Here is a 26,575-nt window from a genome sequence, read left to right on the forward strand (position 1 = left end):
ACTAATTTACAGGGCTTTGTAGGTGTTAAAACTGTTAAGTTCCTTACAGCGGTAGTGTACTGATGAAAGCAAGTACTGGATCCCATAGTCCAATAATAATGCCCGAGTGCCCCCTTTAAAAAGTACTAGTGCCACCTGAAATATCAATAACGCCTCCCCTCAAAAATAGATACCAGCTCTGACAAAAAGGTCAACAGTAGTCACCTACTCTGAAGGAGTCCTCTTGCAGAGTGAGACAGTAAAGGTGATGAAGTGCTAGGACATCATTGCACTGTCTATGCGGGAACCCTTGGTGGAGCGGAGAGCACAGGGTCCAACTGTATTGGTGTATTAAGGTCAGTATAGTTCAAAGTGGTGCTCGTCCAGAGAGTCGGAGCACCTGGCATTTGTACTACAGCGCTATATTTCTTCCTAAATCTGTACAGGCCTGCCACGTTAAAGCTACAGCTTAGCTGCAGATCGGTCACCGTTTACAGAAACCAGATCGCTCATAGTACTCTTTCCATTTCTCTTAAAGTAAAAATGTAATTTAATTATAAAAGTTATGTGGATAACTGAAGTTTTACCACACCAGTTAGTGGAATCATAGAATAACTGATTAAATGTCTCATTATTAAAAGGTTTTTTCATGAATACAATCTTTAGTCCCATCAGCTTTCTCTACATAAAAATAAGAAAATCAGCTATACTCACTGATCACTGCCATAACACCCCGCTGCTGCTAAAAGGCTTTGCTGACTGGCTGCAGTGGTGAAAACAGTATACGATTGCTGCAGACAATCTGTGACTCTGCTACTGCAGATGGCAAGAGCAGCTGAGACCACTGATTGGCTGCAGAAATCATGTGCGCTGTAATCCTGGAGTTGCCAATGAAGCCTATCAGCAAAGACTGTGAGCAAAAGCCAAAAGCTGGAGCAGGAGTTGCAGTGTATAGTTAATTTTATTAATTGTATATACAACTAGCCAATGAGATTGAGGAATATAATCATAGAAGAAAACTTTACCACGGTCCTTCAGATTGGACAGTTGAACACTCAATGTCGTATGATAGAGAGCACTTATTGGTAATTGTAGTCATTTCACTTTGAAGAATTACTGAAATGTGAAACGGAATAAAAACACAGAAAAGCGCATCTGTAGCATAGCTCATTTTATTGTTTAAACAGTTTTTTGCATAGGAAATATATCCGCTTCCAGTAATTGACTGCAGTATGAGCAGCTGCTAGCAGTATAGGCTGGATATAACAGTAACAATCACATTAAGTCAAGCTTGATTTACACCAGTTTAAAACTTATGGCAAATTGGAGCTCATTTGTTGCTTGCAATGAAATTACCACCCAAAAAAAAAAGCTTAATTATTCCAACTCATGACATGTTAAACTCATATTGTTTGCAGGCTCAGCCTTGTCCTAGCGACCTGAAAGTTCAGATACAACTAACCCAGTGATACTCAACCTTAGCTGGAATCACACATTTTTCAAATTGTCATTTTCATTCCAGTAACAACATTCTAGTTATGCTAGAGGTCAGCAAAATGTTGGGATTTACTAATAACAACGGGTTAAATTAAATGTACTGTAGTAGTGAAAACTTAGCTGCTGACAATGCAAAATATTAAGTGTTGGGCAAGAATAAGAATCATGTATCAGACAAACATCCTGAAAATGGAAGTGGATGAATTTTACTAGAAAGATAACAGCTTCAACTTCTCAAAGGAACATGAAATACCATTCTGTTTCAGGTAATAAACATTAAAGTTGCTGTCTATTAGTGGACAATCCCTTCTTACCTGCTTAAGTGTCCCACATAACATGCAAAAACATATCATTACCTAACAGAAGGGTGCCACTCGTGCAATTTTCAACGCTGTGATTCCATGCGCTCAAGCTACACTTTTAAGTCTTGTCAGCCCTGCGATCTATCAGTTCCACTGATGGGCTGCAGCATTCATACTTCTTTAAGACAGAATTCTTCCATCTGAAAGAACTGAGGACGCTGCAGCCAATCAGCGTCCACTGACTATCTACAGCGTTCTCGTGACATTATCTCAGGATCACCATCGCAGGAGTGGTACCGGACTGAGAAGTTAAGTAAATGTTTTTTTTCAAGCTAAGCGGGGAACTTAACCAGCTGTGTAGCGATTGTCCAGTAGTGGACAATCCCCTTAATACAGAATAACTAGGCATTCCACAGGTATGAATGCTATGTGCATAAAAGCTGGTTTACCTACTATTCAGTAAGTCTATCTCAAAGATTTACAACGGTGACAGAAAACTACAAAGATAATTTGAAGTGTAATGTAGTAGATTATGTATGGTGGTTGGCTGATTAAAGACTAAAGTTGAGTACCAATGATAACGACAAATACATCCTGACTATACAAATAATTTGAATATGTAATACCATTTGGAAAACATGCATACATGTTGTATGGAGAGGAGTAAAATGGTACAAGATGTGCCAAAAGTTTTAAAATGGATCAACCCTGGTGTGTAGCTAGCAAGCAATAAACTGACTACTAGTCACCTACAGTTGTACTAAATGTATCTAAAGAAACACACAGTCCTACAAAAAGGTTGTTCTCAGAGAAATATCATTGATATGGGGGTAACCTTTTCCCAGGCTTCGTAGAAGTCCTATAAGACAAGCACAAAGAAACAGTTCAATAAAGAACATCTCAACAGATGCCAATTTTTTTCAGAATCCTGGGCCTGGGATTGAGTTACCCCCTCACATTCTACATGGTGTATTTTTTGTTATTATTATTTATCTGTGAAGAAGAGATTCTGAAACATATTTACAACTGAACTCAACAGTGAGACTGTGAAATTGAACAGGCACTGCTAACTTATTTTGAGTTTTTGGTAAACATTTTGCTGGTTTTATTCTTTCTCGTTTTGCATCAACATTTTATCAGTCCGTGCAACTTCAATGCCCTCAATGAAAAATGCATAATAAGCCATACTTCTTAAAAAAAAAAAAAAAAAACACGAAAACATCCTTCTGCATAAAGATACATTTGCCACATCAGTCCCTGTAGCACAGTTTTTCAAAACCATTCTGTCAAAAATAAAGTACTACAAACACTAGCTTTAGTGTAACTAGGTGACTCTGCTTTCAAAGCTGTCCGTCATTCTTTTACTAGGTTAACAACAAAGAAAGTGTAGTCAGCAAGTAGCACTGAAGCTCAATATTTCACAAATTCAACATACATTTGAACTGCAACACACAGATATTTCTAAAGAGTAATTACTATTGAACCCTTTATATCATAGAAAAAACTACTTACAACCATTGAAGGAAATCAATTGCAACAAAATATGTAAAAATTGACCGTCTCCAGCTAGTTCTTTTGACCCCCTTTTAAGTATCAAAATGTGACCGACAGAGTTGTGGCGTGGAAACAATACAAATAATTGTCATGGCAATTTATTTCATTGAAAGGTCATTGCGAAGGGGCAAAGACAGCTGTTCATTTTACGTTCCAAAAGAACTGCTTACACATGCCTACACAATAAGGTTGTAAAATAGGGCAAAATACAGGGAAACTAGCAGAAAGTGCAATTCTGAAGGACAAAGCTTGTAGGTCCTCCAATTCAAATGAAGTATTAATGTGCTCAACCAAACCTGTTGCTTAGTCTGCATGTTTAAATATCTTACTATGAAACAAAAAAAATGAATGTCCGTGAAGCATGCAGCCGGTTAATGTCAACAAAAGACCTTGACAGGAACATGTAAACTATGCTTGGGGCCTAACTCCAAACAACATCATAGAGCTTTCATTAACCAAAAATACTGTACAAAGCATATGGGATCATTTCTACAGGCTTTTTAATCTCAGAAAACACTTTAAATGTATGTAAGTGACTCCTGGTGGGCTAAATGTGGAAGGTCATACATTTCTTCCCTTATCCATCAATGTAATAGGGTGCCCCATCTGGCTTTTGTCTTCATCAACCATAGTTTCATACAAAGAAAAGAAAAATGGATAGTATAACTGATGAATACATCCTATGCAATCTCTTTCCATTAAGTCCTTGTGAAGCTACAAGTTGCAAATACAAAATTTATGCTCCCTGAGGACATGGTCATGTGTGACTTGAAGAGTACTGCTCTAAATTCTAGGCTTTTTCTGGAGTGCTGTGTGCACCCTGTTCTTAAATACCGACATGTATTCACAATCACATAATGCATTTTGCTAGAGGACAGTCACATATGTACTAAGACAGTGATGCTTCCAACATTCTGAAATGCTCCAAAAACCAACTTTTCAAATACTAAATACAACAAAATAACCTTCATAAAATATAACTTTTCTCCATTTACATTTTTTTCTTAAATGATTAGCTACCTCCACTTTTTAAGTGTAGGTAACTCTGACACAAACCCTAACATGGACAGCACTATTTTTTTTTTAATTATTATTACTTTTCAAATACATAAATTAAGGATCCGGAGAGTTTTAACCCAAGTCCAGTTCCCATACAAGCAATATTCTTGTTTACTTTAAAAATGGAAACAAAATATATTCCCATTGCAAATGCTAAAAAGGTAGATTTACAAATGAGGGCACGTGTAATTCAACAAAAATCATAACAAAACTATACAGTGTACAAATAACTGTCGCAAGGTTCATTACAAAGACCCTCACTTCTCGCTACTTACAGCTTCACAGATTCGTTCACATATTTTTTTTTCAAGCTGCCCATCTGATCTTTACCCCTTAACTATATTGCTATAATTCAGGATTTCCTTTTTTGCCATGTCTATATACAGTTTCCTTCACTGTTTTTATTCCCTTTCAGAAACTAAGCCTTAAAATGTTCATGTCACTCTAGGGGGAAACACATTTCAGGGGCAACACCAAGAGGCCAAGACTGCAAAGCAATTAAATAAGAAACAGAACAGTGCACAAAGGATGATTAAATGCGTGGTAATGGTAAAATCTTATCAATGGGGAAGACTTTTAGACCTTTAGAGCTGATTTTTTTTTGTCTAAATTACAGACCAAATTGAAATAAACTTTTTTTTTCCTTGGAGAGCAGGATTTCTCAACAGGTGTTATATGATACCCCTCTAGAGACATCTTCAGGGAGGGAACATTCAGCGTTCTGTGGTGAAGTAGAAAGTACTGTATAGAAGGGCGCCATAATAAATTTAGAGTGTACTAATGCAAATATATGTACAAGAACTTGTGATGGTATACAAATTAGGGATTTCATAAATACCCCCAAAATGTAATCTAATACTTGCTGAGAACTCCCACCAAAAAGACGTTGTTAATAGAGTAGACAGGCGATCTGCAAGATCATCAATGAATATATGCCGCAGACACACTGCAATTTTTGTGCGCCTCATTAGAAGAGAATAATTATACCTAAAATTTCCTTTCTGTTTGGCGAAAAGTGCAAATATACAAATACAGCCGTTTTCCCTTGAAGTATTGATTGTCCTTGACAACTAGCCCTAATAAAGAGGAGATTAACGAGCATGTTGATATAAGGATAATTATCATTGTAGTGGTTTGCACAAGTTCGTGTTTGCATTAGTTTTCCTGCTGTGCTATTGAGCATTTTTGTGATCTGCCTGAGTGGGTGAATCAAATAGAGTAGCCACATAATCCCAGTCATATCTATTCATTAGGTGATTGGCAGAGAGAACAATAATAAATGTAATTGTATGAGGATGCGTTCACCAGGGTTCCACAGTTCTGCTGCCATGTTTCACTTATGAGTACTTAACTGATGAGTGCACTCACACTGGGAGGTGAGTAAAATCATATTAAATAGAGAACATTCACCGGCTAGTTGTCCTTTGCCTTGTAAAGTGATCAATGACTGCCATCAATTAAAATTAACTGCTGTCTGTGCCGGGTCACTGCTTAAGGAACCCTGATGAATCTTTCATAAAGGGGTAATCGGGATATGCTTGACAAAATAATGCGGAGGACAATCGCTCTGGAAGAATTGTGCAGAATAATGCTCCTGTAGGTTTCATTACACGAGATCTCATCAACAGCATAGAAGCAGAGCTTCCCCAAGAAAGCAAAGCAGTGTCGCACCGTTCTAGTGGTTATGAGAGGAAGGTAGACTTTTAAGCACTCGTATATGTAAATGGGTCCATTTATAGCACAATTTATAGAAGGACTCTTACTCCTTACAAATATTAAGGCTGGATAGTCAATAGAAAACAATAAGTGGAAAGAACTGCAATTTAAGTGCAATGCGGTATTCTTAACTTTTGTGTCTTTTGCATTCATTAAAATAGCTTTTGTTGAAACCCTGTGGTCCAGGCCACTTCAGGCTACAGTGATTTTTTCAAGTTTAATGATGCATTCCAGTATTTCAAGGGTATATAATAATTCTGTTAGGTCAAGATAATTAGGTATAACTAGTTATTTTTTAGACATCCAATGTATATCATTTTTTAATTACAGTAGATAAAAATGGGTCGCTTTGCAGTCATGGCCACTCTATATGGGCTTTCTGCTGTGCAGCAGTCTTCTAAAGAGCTCAAACTTCCATTTTTCCTAGTGCCCACCCATAATATATATTTATATATATATTTATACGCATATATATAAAACAAAATTCCCTCTCCTTGTCAGTACACAAAAGGACCTCATCACACTGCAAAAATAGCAGTACCCACTTTGGTCAATTGAAAAAAAAAAGCATACATTAAATTCTTTTTTTTCTTCTTTTTTTATGTTTTTTCTTTATCTGCGAAATTACCTAAAATAACCAAATACTGCTAAAAGCACTACCTACATAGGCAAAACGTGGTATTGCATAATTTGTAAAAATTTTTACCCCTTCCCTGCCCGCCCTCCCCCCATCCCCACATTAACTGGAAGATGAAAAACATGAAAGGTAATAGAAAAACACCAAAATACTGAAAATATTGCTGGTTGATTACTATTTTTTGTAAGCGGCAATTATACAGAGCCATGATATGCTTTATAAATGTGAGCAGGTATAACTAACTGTTTAAAAAATCCAGGATGTCACATAATTTATCTTTCTGTGGAGTACAAAATATTCTTTTTTTGTCATAAAAATGGTAAAGATTTAAAATGATAATAAATGCAGCAAAACAAGTTCTGTGACGTCACTTTTTTTCTTTTTAAATTCAAGGCAAGGCACGTAATGTGGACATTATATTTTCGTGCAAATTAGAATTACTGGAAAGTGTACTTTTTCTACTATTTATGTTGTAAGATAAGGAGGCATAATTCTTTAGGCCATGTAAAATTACATTTCAAAGTAAGGATTTGTGTTTTTAGAGCGACATTCTGACACCACTATGCACCTTTCAGCTGGAAGGCATGGCATCCGTCCTTTCTGTATCCGATGAAGACCGACAGCTTGCACTGTATGGGTTTCTGTCTATATACTCTGCCTTTCTAGTGCTAAAGTCCATCCCATTTACCCAATCCAACCAATAGTTATAAATAAATAAAATATTTGGCCCCTTAGTGGTGGCCTAACCAATATAAGTGCTATGAATTGTTTCTTCCCAATAGAGCAGAATCTTGATTTGCCGCTTTTTATCCTATTTTCTTTTCTTTAAAAAAAAAAATATATATCCCTCATACATTGAGGGAATTAAATAATTTTTTTCCTGTCAGTGCCAGAGGTGACCACATGGAAAATCATAGGCATTGTCTGGCACTGTGCAGGTTGTAGCTTTACAAGCCCTACAGTTTAGAGTCAGAGGGCAAGAGGACTAACTGTAATTATGCCCCTTTAAATAATTATTTGATAGCACTTGCCTCTAATTTAATTTTCTTGGGCATTATATCCCAATTTGTTCCATTGATTATTGTGGGATTTCTGTAAATGTACAAAGGCAATTGATTTCAGCAATAACCTGATGGACACAACTCTGCTGACAAGTAGCCAAAAACAAGCAAGGTGTATAGCAGGGATTCTTGTAGTTACGTCTCTTCCTGATATTAATGGTTGAAGGTCATCTAATGTTTGCTTTCCACATGCTGTATGACAACTGTTCTATGTAAGTAGATCCATGATAGCGGTGGCCTTTGGGGCCTATTTTTTTTTTTTTTGCAGCTCATTTGCTGCATCACAGCCTTTCTTTTGTGAGAAAGATGGGAGTAGTGTTCCCATGCGTAAACAACAAGAAGACTAAAACCAAACAGGACTAGCTTATCATGCAATTATTAAGGCATCTAGAAAAGTCATATAAAATATATTGTCGTGTAGAAAGAGTGCCTATCTCCCAGCGGACATCAGATAACAAAGGCTAGTTGCATTCTACCATCCGTGAAATATATTAGCCACTCTTTCAGGGTCACGACTGTTTCCGCCTTAACCCCTTATGTGCTCCAAAGTCCTGAAAAGTAATATCTTGCATTGCTTCACAGGTCCTGCAAGTACTAAAAAGGTTAAAGGAATCAGTGATTGTAAGTGCTGCAAATGCTGGTCAGTATATCTTCTCTTTCGTGTTTTTTTTTTTTTCTTTTCCACATGTCCTTTCTTCCTATTTCCTGTTTCACTTATTTCAATTGCTTGTCTCTGCTTGAAGAAAGGGTTCTCCAATTATGTTTAGTCCATAGTTTTGGACATTGCTTGGCAGGATTGATGTCCTGTTTGATACTTGAAAAGGAACCAAACTAGCCCAGGTACCAGGACTGCAAAAGAGAAGACAAACAAGACAAACATAATTACTCAGATTTTATTACCCATGTGTATTATTGATCAATAAAACAGAAAAATCAATAAAACAAAGGATTTTCACAGTATTGTAGTCATATAGCAACTAACACGTGGGTCTGAACTTAAAGTGCCACAAGGATCTCAGTTCCATCCAGCAGAACCAAGAAGAGTCAAGTTTCTACAAGTATATTATGCCTGCCTAGTTACTTCAGTATAGCACCTGCTCTGCAAGCATAACAAGAATGCTTCAACCAAGCAAAATGAAATATTTAGCAATGTAGATATTTACAAGGATCATGACACCATTTACCCTCATATCATTGGTACTCCCTATAGACCAGGTTCAAATGGAGCAATTTTTTATTTGTAGCTAAACCACCTCTGAATTACAGCATTGATTCAGCATTTCATGTCTAATTGAGCTGAGCTTAAAGTGAATGTTAAATCTATTAGTGATGGAGGCAAAATATGGTTTACAATGTAACATTGTGCACTGATTGTGTTGCATTACATTATGCTCTGTATACAGTTTTCATGGAAATTGTTAAAACTAATAATTGATAATAAATATGGTGTCATTGTGATTTATGAAATAATCAGCAGACTATTTAGCATCAAGGTTATGAAAGCACATTAAAATTAAGCCAATTACAAGACTTGATCAGATGATTGAATAACATGGATGAGGATCGCAACGCAATGCTCAGACTGGCGGTCAGCTCTCCAGACACAAGAGTGACAGCTGCATAGAAATGCAATCCTCGTCCAAGTTACACGGCCTTGTGACTCTTCCCTAATTCTGAATATGGTAGGTGCACTGGTGAAATAAGATGGGCTTAAAGAGGATTTCCCAAGATTGAAAGCTATCCGCTATCCATCAGATAGGGGATAACGTTCTGATCTCTGTGGGTCTGACAGCTGGGACTCCAGCGATCCATAGAACATCCCAGTGATCTTAAGCAATTGGCAGTTATGATTCTACTTTAATTTTTTATCATAGAGAATTGTTTTGAAGTAAATGTGCAAACAGTGGATAACTTCGACATCTAACACTTGGCTTTTGCCTGCAAGAGTGTGTGCGCACAACTTTTTTTTAAACGCCGTCATACTCATCAAGTTTTTTCCTAAAATGTCTTTTATGTTGTTTTTGTCATTTTTCGCAAAGGCTTTGCCTCCTGAGTTTTTTTTCTACTTGCATTTGTAAAATAGTGAGTGGATTCCAAGACGAAGTTGCCTGAAAAATGATCAGGTCACTTCATTTAACTGCTAGATTGCTTTGGAAATGGGTAAAAGAAGCTTAATGGATGGAACATATGCAGAGCAAGTTTTTACACTGCAGTGCACGTTTATTCTTGGGAGCGTTTCTTTAGCACTTTTGCAGGCTGTTTTATGGAGCGCTCCAACCTGAAAAAGACGTTGTGTGCACACACCCTAACTTTGTTCTCCACAGTTTTATCATAGGTAAGAAAGTTAGCTGATCAGTGGCCACTTTACACAGGAGAGTTGTCACTGGGCATCTTCTTTAAATGACGCTTTACTTCCTTACATTTTTAATATGATGAGAATGTTTTCAGCTACTAACCGAACATTCACTCTGCATTTCAGCATACAATTATGCAATTTCTTGGTTCCTTTCATTTTTACTCACTCTAACCTTTATAAACTGACTTGTTATCGTTTTTCCCAAGCCATATACTTTTAGTAGTCAGTGGAGGTGTCAGAGGATTAACTCCTAACCCCAGTCCTCCCTACTGACAAGTAGTAGGTGTCAGAAGATAAGTGAGGCAAATAGCGAAAATATTTTATTATTATTTAGGAATAAAAGTTATAAGTGACAAACATAAAAATACCCAACTAGTATAAACACATACAAACAAACAACAAAACACAGACAGCCGGACCGAGTTATATCAGTTCCTTTATAATATTTCCGACTGATCCCAGCAAAACAGACCTTCCTTTCTCAACCTATAGTCTCAGAGATATGCCACATTAAATGCTGTATCAAAGTCTCTGACATATAGCTTGACCCAGATGTAGCAGATATTCTGTATCTGCACCACCAAGCACTCTATAAAAGTCAAATATACAGGTCTCTTGCCTGGATCAGTAGGAAATATTATAAAGGAACTGATATAACTCGGTCCGGCTGTCTGTCTTTTGATGTTTGTTTGTATGTCTTTATACCAACCAGGTATTTTTATATTTGTCATTTATTTTATTATTGTTTAGGAATAAAAGTTATATTTTAGCTATTACACAAGCCCTATATCACAGAAGCTATGGTGTCCATATTTTGCACCAACCAAATAAGCCTGAAAAACTGCATGCAAATTGGATAAATGGCTAAAGGAACAATGTATGCCTCTATATTGCTAAAATGTCTACTTTTACAAAAATTATAGAAGTATCCTGCTTGGAATTATTAAAAATATTTTTTAACAAGTAATCCCTATGTAAGGCCAGCTTATTATAGCTACGGATCGGGACTAATAGTAGCAAAATAGCTGTAAAATGTTGTGCTGTTTGCCTACTAAAAAGACAATTTGTAGTATAGTCAAGGGAGATCATTCTTCTCCCACAATGACTGACAGACTGCATGTATAAATGCACACATAACAGACTCTCAATCACTGCTCAGATGGGATCTCCTCATCAATACGATCCACTAACAAATTATGTGTCCAAAGAATTTTTGTAATAACCACCTGGCACAAGGGTTTTCCAGCGGTTTTGGCTATTAGGAATGTGATAGCTATAATATCATAATCAATAGATCCGCTGTAATCTGTGTTCAAAGATATTGCATATCATCATGTATGACATTTGTACATACAAATATTTTCCATTACAAAATGAATTTGCATAAACTATTGAGAAAAAACAAGCAGAATGTTGATATTTTAGCTTGGGTAGATAACTCACGCTTCTTTTCACCTAGATAACTAGACAAATCAATTTACGGTGGATTGGACACAAGGTAGCAATGCCTCTTGTCCACAACAAACACATTAAACATATGTAAGAGTTGCTTCACAATATGATTCCCTTTCTTTCAGTCTTTCCTAAAATCACTCAACAGGAAACGTAAGATTAACTTTGTTATATCTAAGTGAACAAAGAGTGCTTAGTGCAGGCAACTGGTTTACCGCAGAGAGAAATTTACTTTTTTTTATTTTAATCCTGCAGGAATCTACTGAGGCTGCTCACAAAGTGAAGGAGACAGAAGAAACATTTGCTAGAACAAAAAAAGAAAAAAAAGTTGTTTTCTTTACTTCCAACATCTTGTATCTGGACCATCTCATTCTGGTCACACAGCAGATCCTGCTGTTTCTCTCCCATAAATGTTAACACCGAGTTCCCAACATGGTCGTCTGTTAAATGGACATTATTGATTCCTATGGTCCATTGTTCCCACTGCCCCACATTCTAAGTCCCTGAAGTTCAAGTTCAATCTGGAATTACATCATGTCTCGTTTCTCCTGGTTACCAGACAGCCTGAGACGTGATCACAGCAACAAAAAAAAAAATAGGGGGGACAAAAACAAACATCCTTCTTCACGCTTCAGCTACTCCTAACGACTTGAATATAAACTTATTTCCCCCTTTCTTATTTCTCTTATACATGCTTCAAGTGCGGGGTCTGGCAAATTTAGAGATTAGGCTTCAAACTAGATTAACTAATGGAATCCTAATAGATTGCTGATCCATTTCTCGTACAATGGCAGCATTGGGGCCTAGCCAATGTAGAAATCACCACTTTGGAAAAGATCTAGAGACTTTTGGGGGAGAGCTGTCACTATGAAATATTCACTCATATTTATAGGGCCTTGAAAGCTGTACTAGAAAAAAAGGATAGCTGATTGCTGAGTCCTAAGTCTTCACTAATAATAAAAATAAGTGGACTCAATAAACTCATCACAAAGACCCCCCAAAAATACAAAATATGTTGATTTTATTTTAGGTTACAAGTAAAAAAAATTCTAAAAAACGTTTTTATGACAAGAATGGGACAACTATGCTAGGTCAATGGATTTTATCCAATTGATTGTAAATAGAAAATAACTGCACTTTCATTTTACTGCTTTAGATCATGTACATATGACGTTATTTAATTTCAGGTGATCCCACTCGGTTTTTAAGCTGAAGCTGCTGTAAGAAACAATGGCATTTTTTTTTAACTTGAAAGGTTGTATCTTTTTTTGGTCGATTTCACATGGTTTTTGTGATGTGTTTATTACTGTTGTGTACCGGCCAGTAACCACTAATAAATTGTTAAAGAAAAACAATGGCAAAGTGATCCATAGGACATCTTCTGGGTGTCTTTTCAGCTTTCCCATTGACTTGTCTTGCAAAGTAAAGAGTATATTCTGAGTAGAAAACGCTAGAAGAATGGTCAGCTCACTTCTTTTAACTACTTGGTATTGTTATAAACCTGAAGCAGATAAAATATGTTCAAGTGAGTTGCACAGTGAGTTGTTTTAACATATAAAATAAATGTTTATTCTTTTGATTGCTTTCTATTAGGATTTGCAGGCAGATCTCAAGGCAGAATCCAACCAAAAAAGACATTAAGTGCACATACCCTTATTGCTTTAGAGTTGCTATATTAGCATTCATAAAATCATAGAATGTTAGAGTTGGAAGGGACCTCAAGGGTCATTTTGTCCAATCCCCTGCTAAATGCAGGATTCACTAAACCATCTCAGACATATGCTTGTCCAGCCTCTGTTTGAAGACTCCCATTGAAGGAGAACGCACCAGCTCTCGTGGCAGCCTGTTCCACCCATTGATCACCCTCACTATCAAAAAGTTTTTTTCTAATACCTAATCTGTATCTTTCCCTTTTAGTTTCATTCTATTGCTTCTCGTGTTTCCATGTGCAAATGAAAATAATGATGATCTCTCTACACTGACATCCCTTCCGATATCTGTAGACTGCTACTAAGTCTCCTCTTATGTCTTTTTAAAACGTGGTGCTCAGAACTGGACGCAGTATTCCAGATGAAGCATGACCAAAGAGGAGTAAAAGGGGATAATTACTTCACCTGATCTAAACTCTATGCTTCTCTTAATACATCCTAGGTCTGGGTGTGGCTAGGGAATCCAAAGATGTGATTAACCACAAGTAATTTATTTTTTATGGTAGGGGGCAATCACTTTTTCCCACAGGTCCCTGTAGGTTTGGATTTTTTTCCCCTTAATAATAAGGACCTTCATTTAAACACTACATTTTGTGTTTACTTGTGTTATCTGTGTCTAATATTTAAATGTGTTTGGTAATCTGAAACATTCAAGTGTGTCAAACATGCAAAAGAATAGGAAATCGGGAAGGGGCAATCACTTTTTCACACAACTGTATACTGTATGTAGTCGAGTATAAGTCTAGTTTTTCGGCACTTTTTTGTGCTGAAACCCCCCTTGGCTTATACTCGAGTCATTGTCCCAGAAGACGGCGGGGGAGGGTGAGCGGCGGAGCAGCGGGTCACAGGAAGCAGGAGCCGGTGGATGCGACACTTGATCGTCCAGCCGCAGGAGCTGCGAGGGCACGCCGGGATGTTAAGTAGGATGTTTTCTTTTTATATATATGCTTTTCTCATGGGGGCCATGCATGCAATGATAGGGAATGAGATGGCCATGCATACAAGGATAGGGATGAAGGGGCCATGCATACCAGGATAGGGATAAGGAACTATGCATACAAGGATAGGGATGAGGAGGCCATGCATACAAGAATATGGATGAGGAACCATGCATACCAGAATAGGGATGAGGGGACAATGCATACCAGAATAGGGATGAGGAGATAATGCATACCCGGCTTATACTTGAGGCAATTAGTTATCCCAATTTTTCATGGCAAAATTAGGTGTTTCAGCTTTTACTATGGTCGGCTTATACACAAGTATATACAGTATAAGCACGTGTGTGTTACTGTATGCTTCACTTCAGCAGTAATACACAAAGCACTGAATGGCTTACATGCATATTATAAAATGGCATAGCAACATCTATGCTCTATAAACTTTATTAACATGAACCTTAAAATATCCAGATTTATAGAAGATAAACAACTGCAAATACTTGCTTACTTTTTTTATAACAAATTATTAACTCATTAACTCATTCACACTCCATGTTGTATATATATATATATATATATATATATATATATATATATATATATATATATATATATATATATACACACACACGTCATGAAGCATGTGCAGGTACAGTGGCATGTAAAACTTTGGGCACCCCTGGTAAAAAATTACTGTTATTGTGAACAGTTAAGCAAGTTGAAGATGAAATGATCTCTAAAAGGCCTAAAGTTAAATATGACACATTTCCTTTGTATTTTAGGCAGCAAGAAAATAGTAATTTTTTACATTTTAAAAATTACAAAAAGGAAAATGGGCCACTGCAAAAGCTTGGACACCCTTGGAGATTTGTGTGCTCAGATACCTTTGACAAAGGTATCAGTTCTTAATAGGCCTGTTAAGGCTGTGGCGTGTTCACTATCATTGTTAGGAAAGGCCAGGTGATGCGAATTTCCCAGCTTTATAAAAACCTAGCCTATTTTAAACTTAGGCCAAAAACAGCAGGTATGGGTTCTTCTAAGAACCTGCCAAGCACTTTGAAAATAAAAATGGTGAAGGCCCACAAAGTCGTAGAAGGCTATAAGAAAATAGCGTTTTCATGTTGCCCTTTCCTAAACTCAAAATGTAATAAAGAAATGTAATTTAACAGAAAGAGTGGAGGCCAAGATAAGGTCTGGAAAACCAAGCAAAATTTCAGTGAGAGCTGATTGTAGGATTGCTAGAGAGTCAAATCAGAACCCCTGCTTGACTGCAAAAGACCTTCAGAAAGAAGTAGCAGACTCTGAAATTGTGGTACATTGTTCTACTGTTCAGAGACAGCCGCACAAATATGGCCTACATGGAAGAGTCATCAGAAGAAAACCTCTCCTGTGGTCTCAACTCAAAATTCAGTGTCAGAAGTATACAAAAGAACATCTAAAAAAGCCTGGTGTATTCTGTGGACCGATGAGGCTAAAATAGAACTCTTTAGCCACAATGATCAAAGGTACGTGTGGAGAAAAAAGGGCACAGAATTTCATAAAAAGAACATCTCGCCAACCATTAAACATGGGGGTGGATCAATCATTCTTTGGGGTTGTGTTGCAGCCAATGACATGGGGAACATTTCACAGGTAGAGAGAAGAATGGATTTAATGACATTTCAACAAATTCTTGACAGAAACATAACATCATCTGTAAATAGCTGAAGTTGAAAAGAGGATGGCTTCTACAAATGGATAATGATCCTAAACAAATGTCAAAATCTACAAAAGACTACCTCAAAAGGCACAAGCTGAAGGTTTTACAATGGCTCTCAGTCCCTGATCTAAACATTATTGAAAATCTGTGGCTAAACCTCAAAACAGCAGTGTATGCAAGACAACCCAGGAATCTCACAGAACTTAAATAATTTTCCAAGGAAGAATGGATGAAAATCCCTCAAACAAGAACTGAAAGACTTTTGCCTGGCTAAAAAAAGTGTTTACAAGACGTGTTACTTTCAAAAGGGGGTGCTATTAGGCACTACCAATGCAGGGTGACCAAACTTTTTCATTGTACCATTTTCCTTTTAGTACATTTTAAAATGTAAAATATGAAAATAAATATATTTTTCCCTAAAATACAAATAAAATACAAAGAAAATGTGTAATCTTTAAGTTGAGTCGTTTTAGAGATCATTTCATCTTCAACTTCCTTAACTGTTCACAATAACAGTCATTTTGATTTTGACCAGGGATGCCCAAACTTTTAGACATCATTGTATATGGAGTGGGCTTAAGAGCCAGTACCCTTCTCTCACAGTGGCATTTAAGTGGTGTGATCTCAATTGTGCACCTGTTTGGGTGCTCATCGTCTCTATTGTGACACAATTATGGAGTGACAATGGCTTGCCATGGCAGATGGGCATCTGCTAATGGTCCGCTCGCTGCCATGTTTAGCTGGGTTTCAAAGAAGACTGTGATTTTTACTATATACTGTAATACCGAAGTATTGCAGTACATGGTACAAGCAAATTCCCTAAAGGAACTAAAAAATAAAGTGAAAATTGAAAAAGAAAGTTTTACAAATATTACCGTAACTAAAAAAATCTTAAAGCTTGAATCAACCCTTTCCCTCCACAGAAAATAAAGAAATGGAAAAAATAATAAATATTTGATTTCACTGTGTCAGTAAAAGGATCAATCAACATATAAACTTATTTAACCCATAACATAAATTCAGCAAAGAGGAAAAATAACTGAAACACAAGAATTCGAATTTTTTTGGTCATCGCACCTCCCCAAAAAATGCAATTAAAAGTGATCAAAATGTTGTATGTACTGCAAAACTGTATTAATAAAAACTACAGGTTACCATACAAAAACAAGACTTCATGAATCTGAATCAATGGAATACAAGAACAGTCATGGGTCTAGAAATAACGGTGACCCAAATTAAATTTCAGAATGTTTTAAGTCACTAAAATAATCATTAAAAAGTCATCCTATTCAAGAGACTTTTTTCACCATTTCACCTCACTTACAATTTTTTTTCAATTTTATATGGTGAAATGAATGGAATCAGTCTAAACTACTTCTTATTCCCCAAAAAAGAAACGCCCATATACGCAATGTTGACAGTAATATGAAAGCAATGGCCTTTGAAGAAGAGGAGGAAGAAAATAAAACGTAAAAACTAAAATTAAAGCATGAATACTTCAATTGGCTGTGTCGATAAGGAGATAGGCTATATTGTTGTTACAGCAAAACTCTACAACAAAAGTTTTTCTGGAGTTTGTGGTTTTCACTAGGGTAAGTTAATGTTGTTTGAGGTAATTTTTTCACGTTTAGAATCTGGGTCAAGCTGCTCAGGAGAGGAGAACTGTAGATTAATGTACTATTGACACCAGGAATATGACACAGAACAAGGAAGTTAGAGTATAAAGTACTACATCATTACAACAGACCATATGAAATGGTGCTATTTGAGATGCTGGATGAAAACCATATATGTATTATCAACCTTAAACTATACCGAAAAAATTAGAACATACAGTGCAATGAAACATGCAGAATAAAGTAATGTTTTTACATAATTGCTTAATATTAAATTGTCCTAGCAACAAGTTGCTCTACAGTGTTCAAATACATCAAATATGAATGTGGAGATTCTTCCCTTACCAGTTTGTGAACACTTACCTTTATGAAGATCATGGCTGTCTCAGTCTTGCCATAAGAAGTGGCTCTAGTGGCAGATTTTAACACTAACACAGGAGGTACGTAATCCACAAATCAGAGGCTTCAAATGGTAAGACTTGACAGGGTATGTCAACACTGGAACCACGTCGTAGAATTTAGGAGGCAGTAAGATGACTGGATGAGCCAATTTATTTTATTTATGGTCCAAAATAACAACCTTCATAGATGTCAATGAAAATCGACCCAAAAAGTTAAACAATGAGCAAGTAAAGCACTTGCCACCTGGAATTTGAGATTTGTCCCAAAAGCCCCGTTAAAACATAAAAGAAGGCAGAGCAATATTTTTCAAAAGCATTACTATGGTACTTATGTTTTGCACTACAGTATAAGAACTACAAACTATTTTTGATAAAACTGTAATACCCGTTTTACTTTAAAGACTATGGACACCTTCAACATTGAAAGAATGTCTTTACATATCATAGTTAAGCTGTATTAGGTTTCTGTCTGCAATCTTCATTCCTTCATTCATTTTGAGATCCCCCTACACCTAGTTTCAGATCCTCATGTGGATGTGTCCTGTTGTGAATTCTGCTCTTGGGCTCCCTCCGGTGGTTGTTAGTGGTAGTGCAGTGGTCTCTGGATTATAGGCCAGGGCAGGTGTTTCTGCTTATTGCAGCTCTATTAGGTATTTAGGTTTGTAGGATCCATCAATCCCTGCCAGTTGTCCATTGTATCTTGGAGGGATTGCATCTCTGTCTGGCTCCACTGCCCTGCTGTCATTTCAGCTAAGATAAGTGCCTTGTTTTGGTTCTCTGTAGCACGCATGCAGTGTGCTTTTATGTGCAGTGCAATCTATTGTGTTTTTGTCCAGCTTGACTTGTTTGGATTTTTCTGTCATGCTGGTTTCTCTGGAGATGCAGATATACATCCTATGTCTTTAGTTAGATGTAGTATATAGTATTTTCTGCTGTGGAATTTTCTAGTGTTTTAATACTGACCGCTTAGAATTCTGTCCTATCCTTTCTATCTAGCTAGAAGGGCCTCTTTTGCTAAACTCTGTTTTTTCTGCCTGTGTACGTATTTCCTCTTAAACTCACAGTCAATATTTGTGGGGGGCTGCCTATCCTTTGGGGCTCTGCTCTGAGGCAAGATAGGATTTCCCATTTCCATCTTTAGGGGTATTTAGTCCTCCGGCTGTGTCGAGGTGTCTAGGCCTGGTTAGGTACATCCCACGGCTACTTCTAGTTGCGGTGTCAGTATTAGGATTGCGGTCAGTACAGGTACCACCTACTCCAGAGATAGTCTCATGCGGCTCCAGGGTCACCGGATCATAACAGTGTCCCTCTGCGTAATACATGCAGAATGAGTGGTTTGTGTGTCCAGGATGTTGCTGTCTTCACTAGTTCTCACATATCAGGACAGTTTCATTTTTGTACTGACTTCCCTTCCTACAGTTCATGAAGGATCCAGTGATTTCCTTGCCTTGGCTTTATGTCTGAATGGATTTCCATTCCTAATAATTGACATGTCTTTCCCTTTCTCGCTGATCTGTTTGGTAAGACCTCCTCCCCTTACTGCTGTTATCTCTAACACTGATAGTGAATCTCTGAGGGTAGGTGCATACGATCAGTAAACGCTGCGGGTTGGATGCTGTGTCATTCTGTAGCGTCCAACCCGCCGAGTCCAGATGTTACAGCATAGTGGAAATCCCATGCCCACTCTGCATCCAGAGACGCCCTCGGCTCACCCACGGAGACGAACTTGCGGCGCGTCTCTCCAGACTGCAGCATATCTATCTTGCGGAGACACAAGCCTCCGCAAGATAAATTTAATCAGTACAATGTATTGGACGTGGTGAATCCGCACGGTTCAATGAACACATGCGGAATCACCTGCGTTCAATAGCAATCAGCTCTTTAGACACAGCGGACATGTGCTGCGTCCAAAGCGCTGCTAATTCCTCATGGTGTGCACATACCCTAACAGGTTTATGTGATATTTTGCAGACTAGCTAACTAGAGGAAAAATGTTAATCAAGACAATTTAGAAAGCAGCTACATTTTGCATTTACGAAGAAAATGAACCATAACAAACAATAAAATAAAATCAGTGCAAAGGTGTACATAGCCTTTAAGTCATGCATATGTAAAATAACCATCACCCACATTAAAATCATGTAGCAGGTAGCATTCCCATCCGCCAATCAAACAGCAGTATTATACAAAGTAGTTTGCGTTTTTTCTTATTACAAGGAAAATTTTCCAACATGCGAGTGACAGATGATTAGCAATGTATTTAGTTAGCGAGCAATCTCGATTATTTGTGATTTATGAAAGACATGCTTTTTCCTTACCTCATAATATGACAAAATGAATGACATTAGTAACCAGTTAGTATGTTAATTCTTCAGTAAGTTTTTTGGTTATTTTCCCAAGGTGTGTATAAATGTAGTGTTTATGTGATGACTTGTATGGAAATATGGTTCTAACTGTAAATGGGTATAATGGAAGTAATTATGCTGTACATCTATATTTGTTGTGTTTTTGTTGCTTAATAATATATGCATATTTTAGCTCCAATTCCCTACAGCATCTGAAGCTTGTAATGCCTTAAAACAATGTTGAAGTATAAAAGCCTGTATTTGACAGCAACCATACGATTATCCAGACATGGATTAACCCACTGTCTGCCGGGCAAGTCATCTGCCGTAAACGGGTCTTATGTGCAGATACTCGGCAAACCCACTGGTTTGTCCAAGCTGTTCACCCGTCACAGTAAAAACTACAATGGAACAAATGTGTTTAGAAAATTCTTCTCATAAATGTTTTCGTTAATTGTGATATGTAAATAAATGTTTCCAGGAGAGAGAGAAGGAGGGAGTGGGGGAAGCTACAACAGAGCTATGTCTCAATGTAATTTATAGATGGAGTGTAGGGTTGGAAATAATTAAAATTTTACCTTTGCCAAGTTATTCCCAATGTATCCTCACTGGCACTGGGGTATAAATGCCTGCCGTTTTGATTCATGGTCCAGTCACAAATCCTCAGCTGTCAATTGAAACCTAGCAGTCAGATATGGATCCAGCAGTACTGCAGTTTTTAGTATTTAAACATGCATAGGTACAAAATCCTGAGTAAACCTGCTCCCTGTGCTCATACACACATATATATTATATATTCATTCACAAGCCTCAGAGTTTATGATGGAGCGTTAGATATATAATGGTCTTGTGTGTATCTTTGCAAAGTCTGACTTATTGCATTGTTTTATTAATTGTATTGCACACAAACTTCACTAATAAAGGCAGTACAGATATACACAGGACCAGAATACAATGTGCATGAAAGTTTATTTACACAATATATTTAGTTGGTAAAGGGAGCATACAAGATGGTGGTATTTTTAGCACATTCCTATTAGCCATTGTTAAACTTAAAAAAAATGAAAATAAGGGAAAGGATGCCAAATATTCTTTGCAGGGTGATCACCTGGTCAGCGTCTGGCTTGTGGCATGCAGATGGATTATAACAGTACCATAGAAAACATGCAGTTTTTACTTAATTTAGACTCAAAAGGAAAACATAGTTAAAACAAATCCAGAAAGGAAGACTAACTACATAAAGCAGAAACAAAATATAAACATTATCACCAGGGATGAGCATTTTCATTTCAAATGTATACTTTAATATTTCTTAACAGGAGGATACATAAAATATTGTCCTAATAGAGGTCTGTGTAGATCTATATGTCCGGAACTAATTATTTCAGAATATCTATTTTTCAATCCTTGCTTATCTTTTTAAAATTTGAAAAGAATTATCGAAGACTTTGAAGGAATCCTACAGGCAGTGGTGTAACTGGAAGTTCATGATAAATCTCCATAAAGGCTCCCAACTATAACAGCTCTTTAATAGCATTGGTCATCTGATATGGGTCAAAGAAACCATTCGGGTTTCCCTATGCTCCAGGTCACAGGTACAACTACAACATCTGTATCCATTATAGTTATTCCCATGCCAACAGGTAAATGCTAAGGGACAATACTCCCCACAATGACACATACAAAGAAATGTCTTAGGATCCGCTTTCATGGACTGACCGGCGGCACGATACGACTGCTGATCAGCAAAACTATTACTGATGGACAGTCATGAAATGCCTGTTCCCACAGGCAGACCTAAGTAAGCGATGGGGGATCTATACTTGATCAATCGCTGCACATAGGCTGCCATAGTTCTATGGGCAGTGCAAGTTCTATTTACATAGGAAGACATACTACCGAGAACCATGATCTACTGTGCTGCACAAAAGATTCTCTGTAGCCTCTTTACACAGCAAGATGTTCACGAAACAGGCGTTTGTGACAACATTTCACAATTATTTTTCAGTGTAAATGCCCCTTTGTTCAATAGGTTTAATTAAATTAGGTCAGGTGACTGCAGAAGGGTGATAAGTGGGACATTTAGGGGTAGAGTATTTGGTAACAGAAGCCAATTAAAAGCATAGAAGCATCACATTTTCCTCTTTTCTATCTGCATTTTTTTAGATTAATTGAAATCTACATGGCTTTTATTGCTTTGAGTCTGCTGCCTCATGATAGCAGATTTATTATAACTGAAAAAGCCAAGCTTTTTAATCTTACTAAAACCACATGAAACATTTTTTTTAACGTCATAAGATATTAGTAATATGGCATTATGCAATCTTTCTAATCACCGATACCACTGGAGCATTTTTCTTTGGGAAAGTCTCTCTGATCACAATAAATATAAGGGCATGATAAAAGCTCACAATGCAAAAATGAAATATTTTCTAGATTGGGATAGATTTATGCACCGTTTGTCTTTTTATACCTGAAATGTCTATTTCATATATTTTTCTCTCGGATTTCTATGACAGATGCTCTACTATAGAAAAATATTTTAAAGCAAAATATGTACTTAAGCATCATATAGTGTAGCACAAATTTGTACAGGTCAAAAGTATTCTTAGAGATTAACATTTGACTTCTGATTGATCCAGAGATCACAACTCACATCTGCATCATAATATATTTGGACATGCTGCTGGGAAAATTCTGCAGTGGAGCGTAGCTAGCCAGAGAACTTGTCTCATGGTAGGATGCGCGTGTCACTTGATCAGCTTACAAGTTTCCCCGAGATGACCTGTATGGCCAGATACAGCCGGCTGTTCCTGCAACCTCGGATGGCATTATGATAGTTAGTTAAGGCTAAAATAACAGTCTAAAATTTAAATATACAATACACCAAAAGTAGTTCTATTATATATATATATATATATATATATATATATATATATATACACTGCTCAAAGAAATAAAGTGAATACTTAAACAACACAACGCATTATGAAGCAACACTGATTGTGAATCAATTTATCCTGCTGTCGGGACAACAGGTAGAAATGACAGGCAATTAGCATGACAACTATAAAGGAGTGGTTCTGCAGGTGGTAACCATAGACCATTTCTCTGTTCTCATCCTTTTTGGCTGTTTTGGTCACTTTTGCATTTTGTCATTGCTCTGTCCCATACAGGAACAGTAGCATGAGGCGGTGTCCACAACCCACAGAAGTGGCTCAGGCTATGCAGCTCATGCAGGATGGCACATCAATGCAATATAAGGCAAGAGGGGTAGCTGTGTCTGTCAGCAGTGGCCAGCGCCTGGAGCAGATACCAGATGTGGAGTGGGCTGTAGGAGGGCAATAACCCAGTAGCAGGACCATTACCTCCTCCTTTGTGCAAGGAGGAGCAGTGCCAGAGCCCTCCAAAAAGAACTTCAGCAGGCTACAAACATCCATGTGTCTGCTCAAACTGTCAGAAACAGTCAAAGAGTCCAGAAGTGGGTGTTGTGCTCACAGCCCAACACTATGCACAGCAATTGGCATTTGCCAGAGAACACCAAGATTGGCAGATTCGACATTGGCGCCCTACACTCTTCACGGATGAGAGCAGGTTCACATTGAACACGTCACAGACGTGACAGTCTGGAGATGCCATAGAGAACGTTCTGCTGCCTGCAACTTCCTAAAATATGACCTGTTTGGCAGTGGGTCAGTAATGGTGTGGGGAGGCATTTCATTGTAGGGCCGCACAGCACTACATGTACAAGCCAGAGGTACCCGGACTGCAATTAGGTACCGGGATGAGATCCTCAGATCTATTGTGAGACCATATGCAAGTGCACTGGTACCTAGATTCCTTCTGATGCATGACAATGTTAGGCCTCATGTGGCTGAAGTGTGTCAGCAGTTCCTGCATGATGATGACATTTATGCTATGAACTGGCCTGCCCATTCCCCAGACCTGAATCCAATCTAGCACATCTGGGACATCATGGCTTGTTCCATCCTCCAACGCCACACTGCACCACAGACTGTCCAGGAATTCACTGATTCTTTAATCAAGGTCTTGGAGGAGATCCCTCAGGAGAACATTCGATGCCTCATCAGGACCATGTGCAGGCATTGTAGGGAGGTCATACAGGCACGTGGAGACCACACACACTACTGAGCATCATTTCCTTGTCTCGAGGCATTTTCTTCTGAAGTTGGATCAGCCTACAACTTGATTTACCACTTTGATTTTGAGTATTATTCCAAATCCACACCTGAATGGAATATTAATTTTGATTTACATTGATTATTTTAGTGTTGTATTGTACTCAACGCATTCCACTAGGTAATGAATAAAGAGCTGCAACAGGAAAATTTAATTCAGGGATATCTAGGATGTGGTATTTTAGTGTCCCCTTAATTTTTTTTAGTAGTGTATATATACAGTTGTGTGAAAAAGTGTTTGTCCACTTTCTGATTTACTATTCTTTTGCATGTTTGTCACAATTAAATGTTTTAGATCACCAAACAAATTTAAATATTAGACAAAGATAACACAATAAACACAAAGTTCAGTTTTTAAATGAAGGTCTTTATTATTAAGGGAAAAAGAAATCAAATCCTACAGGACCCTGTGTGAAAAAAGTGATTGGCCCCTAAACCCAATAACTGGTTGTGCCGCGATTAGCAGCAAAAACTGGTAATGAGTCTTTTACAACACTCTGGAGGAATTTTTGCCCACTCATCTTTGCAGAATTGTTGTATTTCAGCTACATTGGAGGGTTTCTGAGCATGAACTGTCTTTTTAAGGTCATGCCACAGCATCTCAATCGGATTAATGTCAGGACTTTGACTAGGCCACTCCAAAGTCTTAATTTTGTTTTTCTTAAGCCACTAAGAGGTGGACTTGTGCTTTGGTTCACTGTCCTGCTGCATAACACAAGTGTGCTTCAACTTGAGGTCACAAACAGATGGCTGGACATTCTCCTTCAGGATTTTTAGTAGACAGCAGAATTAATGGCTCCATTTACCACAGAAAGTCTACCAGGTCCTGAAGTTTCCGTGGGCTCCTTCTATGAACTCAGCTTTAGATCCTTCCATAAATGTTCTATTGGATTCAAGTCAGGTAATTGGCTGGTTCATTCTAGGAGTTTTATTTTTTTCTCATAAACCAATAGAGAGTTTCCTTGGCTGTGTGTTTGGGATCATTGTCTTTGTGAAATGTCCACACATTTTATCTTCATCATCCTATTAGATGGTAGCAGATTTTTATCAAGAATGTCTCGGTACATTTGTCCATTCATCCTTCCTTCGATTACATGAAGTTTCCCAGTGCAGTATACTGAAAACCAGCTCCACACCATGATGTTCCCATCTCCAAACTTCACTGTTCATATGATGTTTTGGGGGTGATATGCAATGGCATTTTGTCTCCAAACATGATGCGCATTATGGCATGCAAAGTGTTCAATCTTGGTCTCGCTTGAACATGCTGTTTGTTCAGCAATGGAGTCTTGCGTGGTGAGAGTGCATACAGGCAATTGTGTTTGAGTGCATTGTTTATTGAAATGGAAGTAGATTCAGCTTACCACACCGCTGAATTATAGGATCCTAGTTGGTATCTTCTTGGAGGGTGCTGATCCTGCAGATGATTACAGCCAAATGGAAGCAGTGAAGGAGAGAGGAGTAAATTTCAGCACTGCCATTCAGGTAGTATAAAACTTGTGTTTATTTAATTTTTAATTCGATTTTAAAGTGTTTTAGGAGTTTAAAATTAAACACAAGTTTTATACTACCTGGATGGCATTGTTTATTGCTTTCTTTGAAACAATTGTACTTGATTCCAGGTCTTTCTACAGCTCTCCACAGGTGGTCATTGGTTCTTGGACAACTGTTTTGATTATTTTTATGACTCCTCTGTCTGAAATCGGGCAGCACATCGTCATGGCCGGTTTATGGTGAAATGGTGTTCTTTCCCGTTCCAGATATTGTGGTTCCAACAGTGCTCACTGGAACTTTCAGTAGTTTAGAAATTCTTCTATAATCAATGACATCAGTATGTTTTGCAAAATTAAGGTTGTGAAGGTCTTGAGACAGCTCACTGGTTTTACCCATCTTGAGGCTTTCTTGTGTGGCACCTTGGTAATGGAACAACCTTTTATAGGCCATCAGTTGAAAAAGCTGATATTTTTTACTAAGTGGCAGGAATGCTGGTGTCATGACTTTCCATGGCTATTTGCACCACTCTTTTCTTCATGTGTTTAATACTTTTTCCCC

At 37.6% G+C, this 26,575-nt stretch overlaps 1 protein-coding gene across 14 annotated transcripts in view; it reads right to left on the reverse strand.

Annotated features, from left to right (window-relative positions):
• Window positions 1-1,135: 1,135 nt before the first annotated feature.
• Window positions 1,136-26,575, reverse strand: part of NFIB (nuclear factor I B) — a 308,859-nt gene continuing 283,419 nt past the window's right edge. For 8 of the 14 annotated variants that reach the window (XM_077249226.1, XM_077249228.1, XM_077249227.1 and 5 more), the window contains 2 exons: window positions 20,903-20,991; window positions 1,136-8,654 (listed from right to left, as the gene is read on the reverse strand). In XM_077249226.1, the coding sequence (XP_077105341.1) occupies window positions 8,525-8,654; window positions 20,903-20,991 (219 nt within the window). In that variant the 3' untranslated portion in view covers window positions 1,136-8,524. The remainder of the gene's footprint in view (window positions 8,655-20,902; window positions 20,992-26,575) is intronic. The other 6 variants (XM_077249235.1, XM_077249234.1, XM_077249231.1 and 3 more) reach the window with 1 other exon arrangement.

This window comes from Ranitomeya variabilis, chromosome 1 (genome assembly GCF_051348905.1).
Source record: "Ranitomeya variabilis isolate aRanVar5 chromosome 1, aRanVar5.hap1, whole genome shotgun sequence".
Classification (NCBI taxonomy): domain Eukaryota; kingdom Metazoa; phylum Chordata; class Amphibia; order Anura; family Dendrobatidae; genus Ranitomeya; species Ranitomeya variabilis.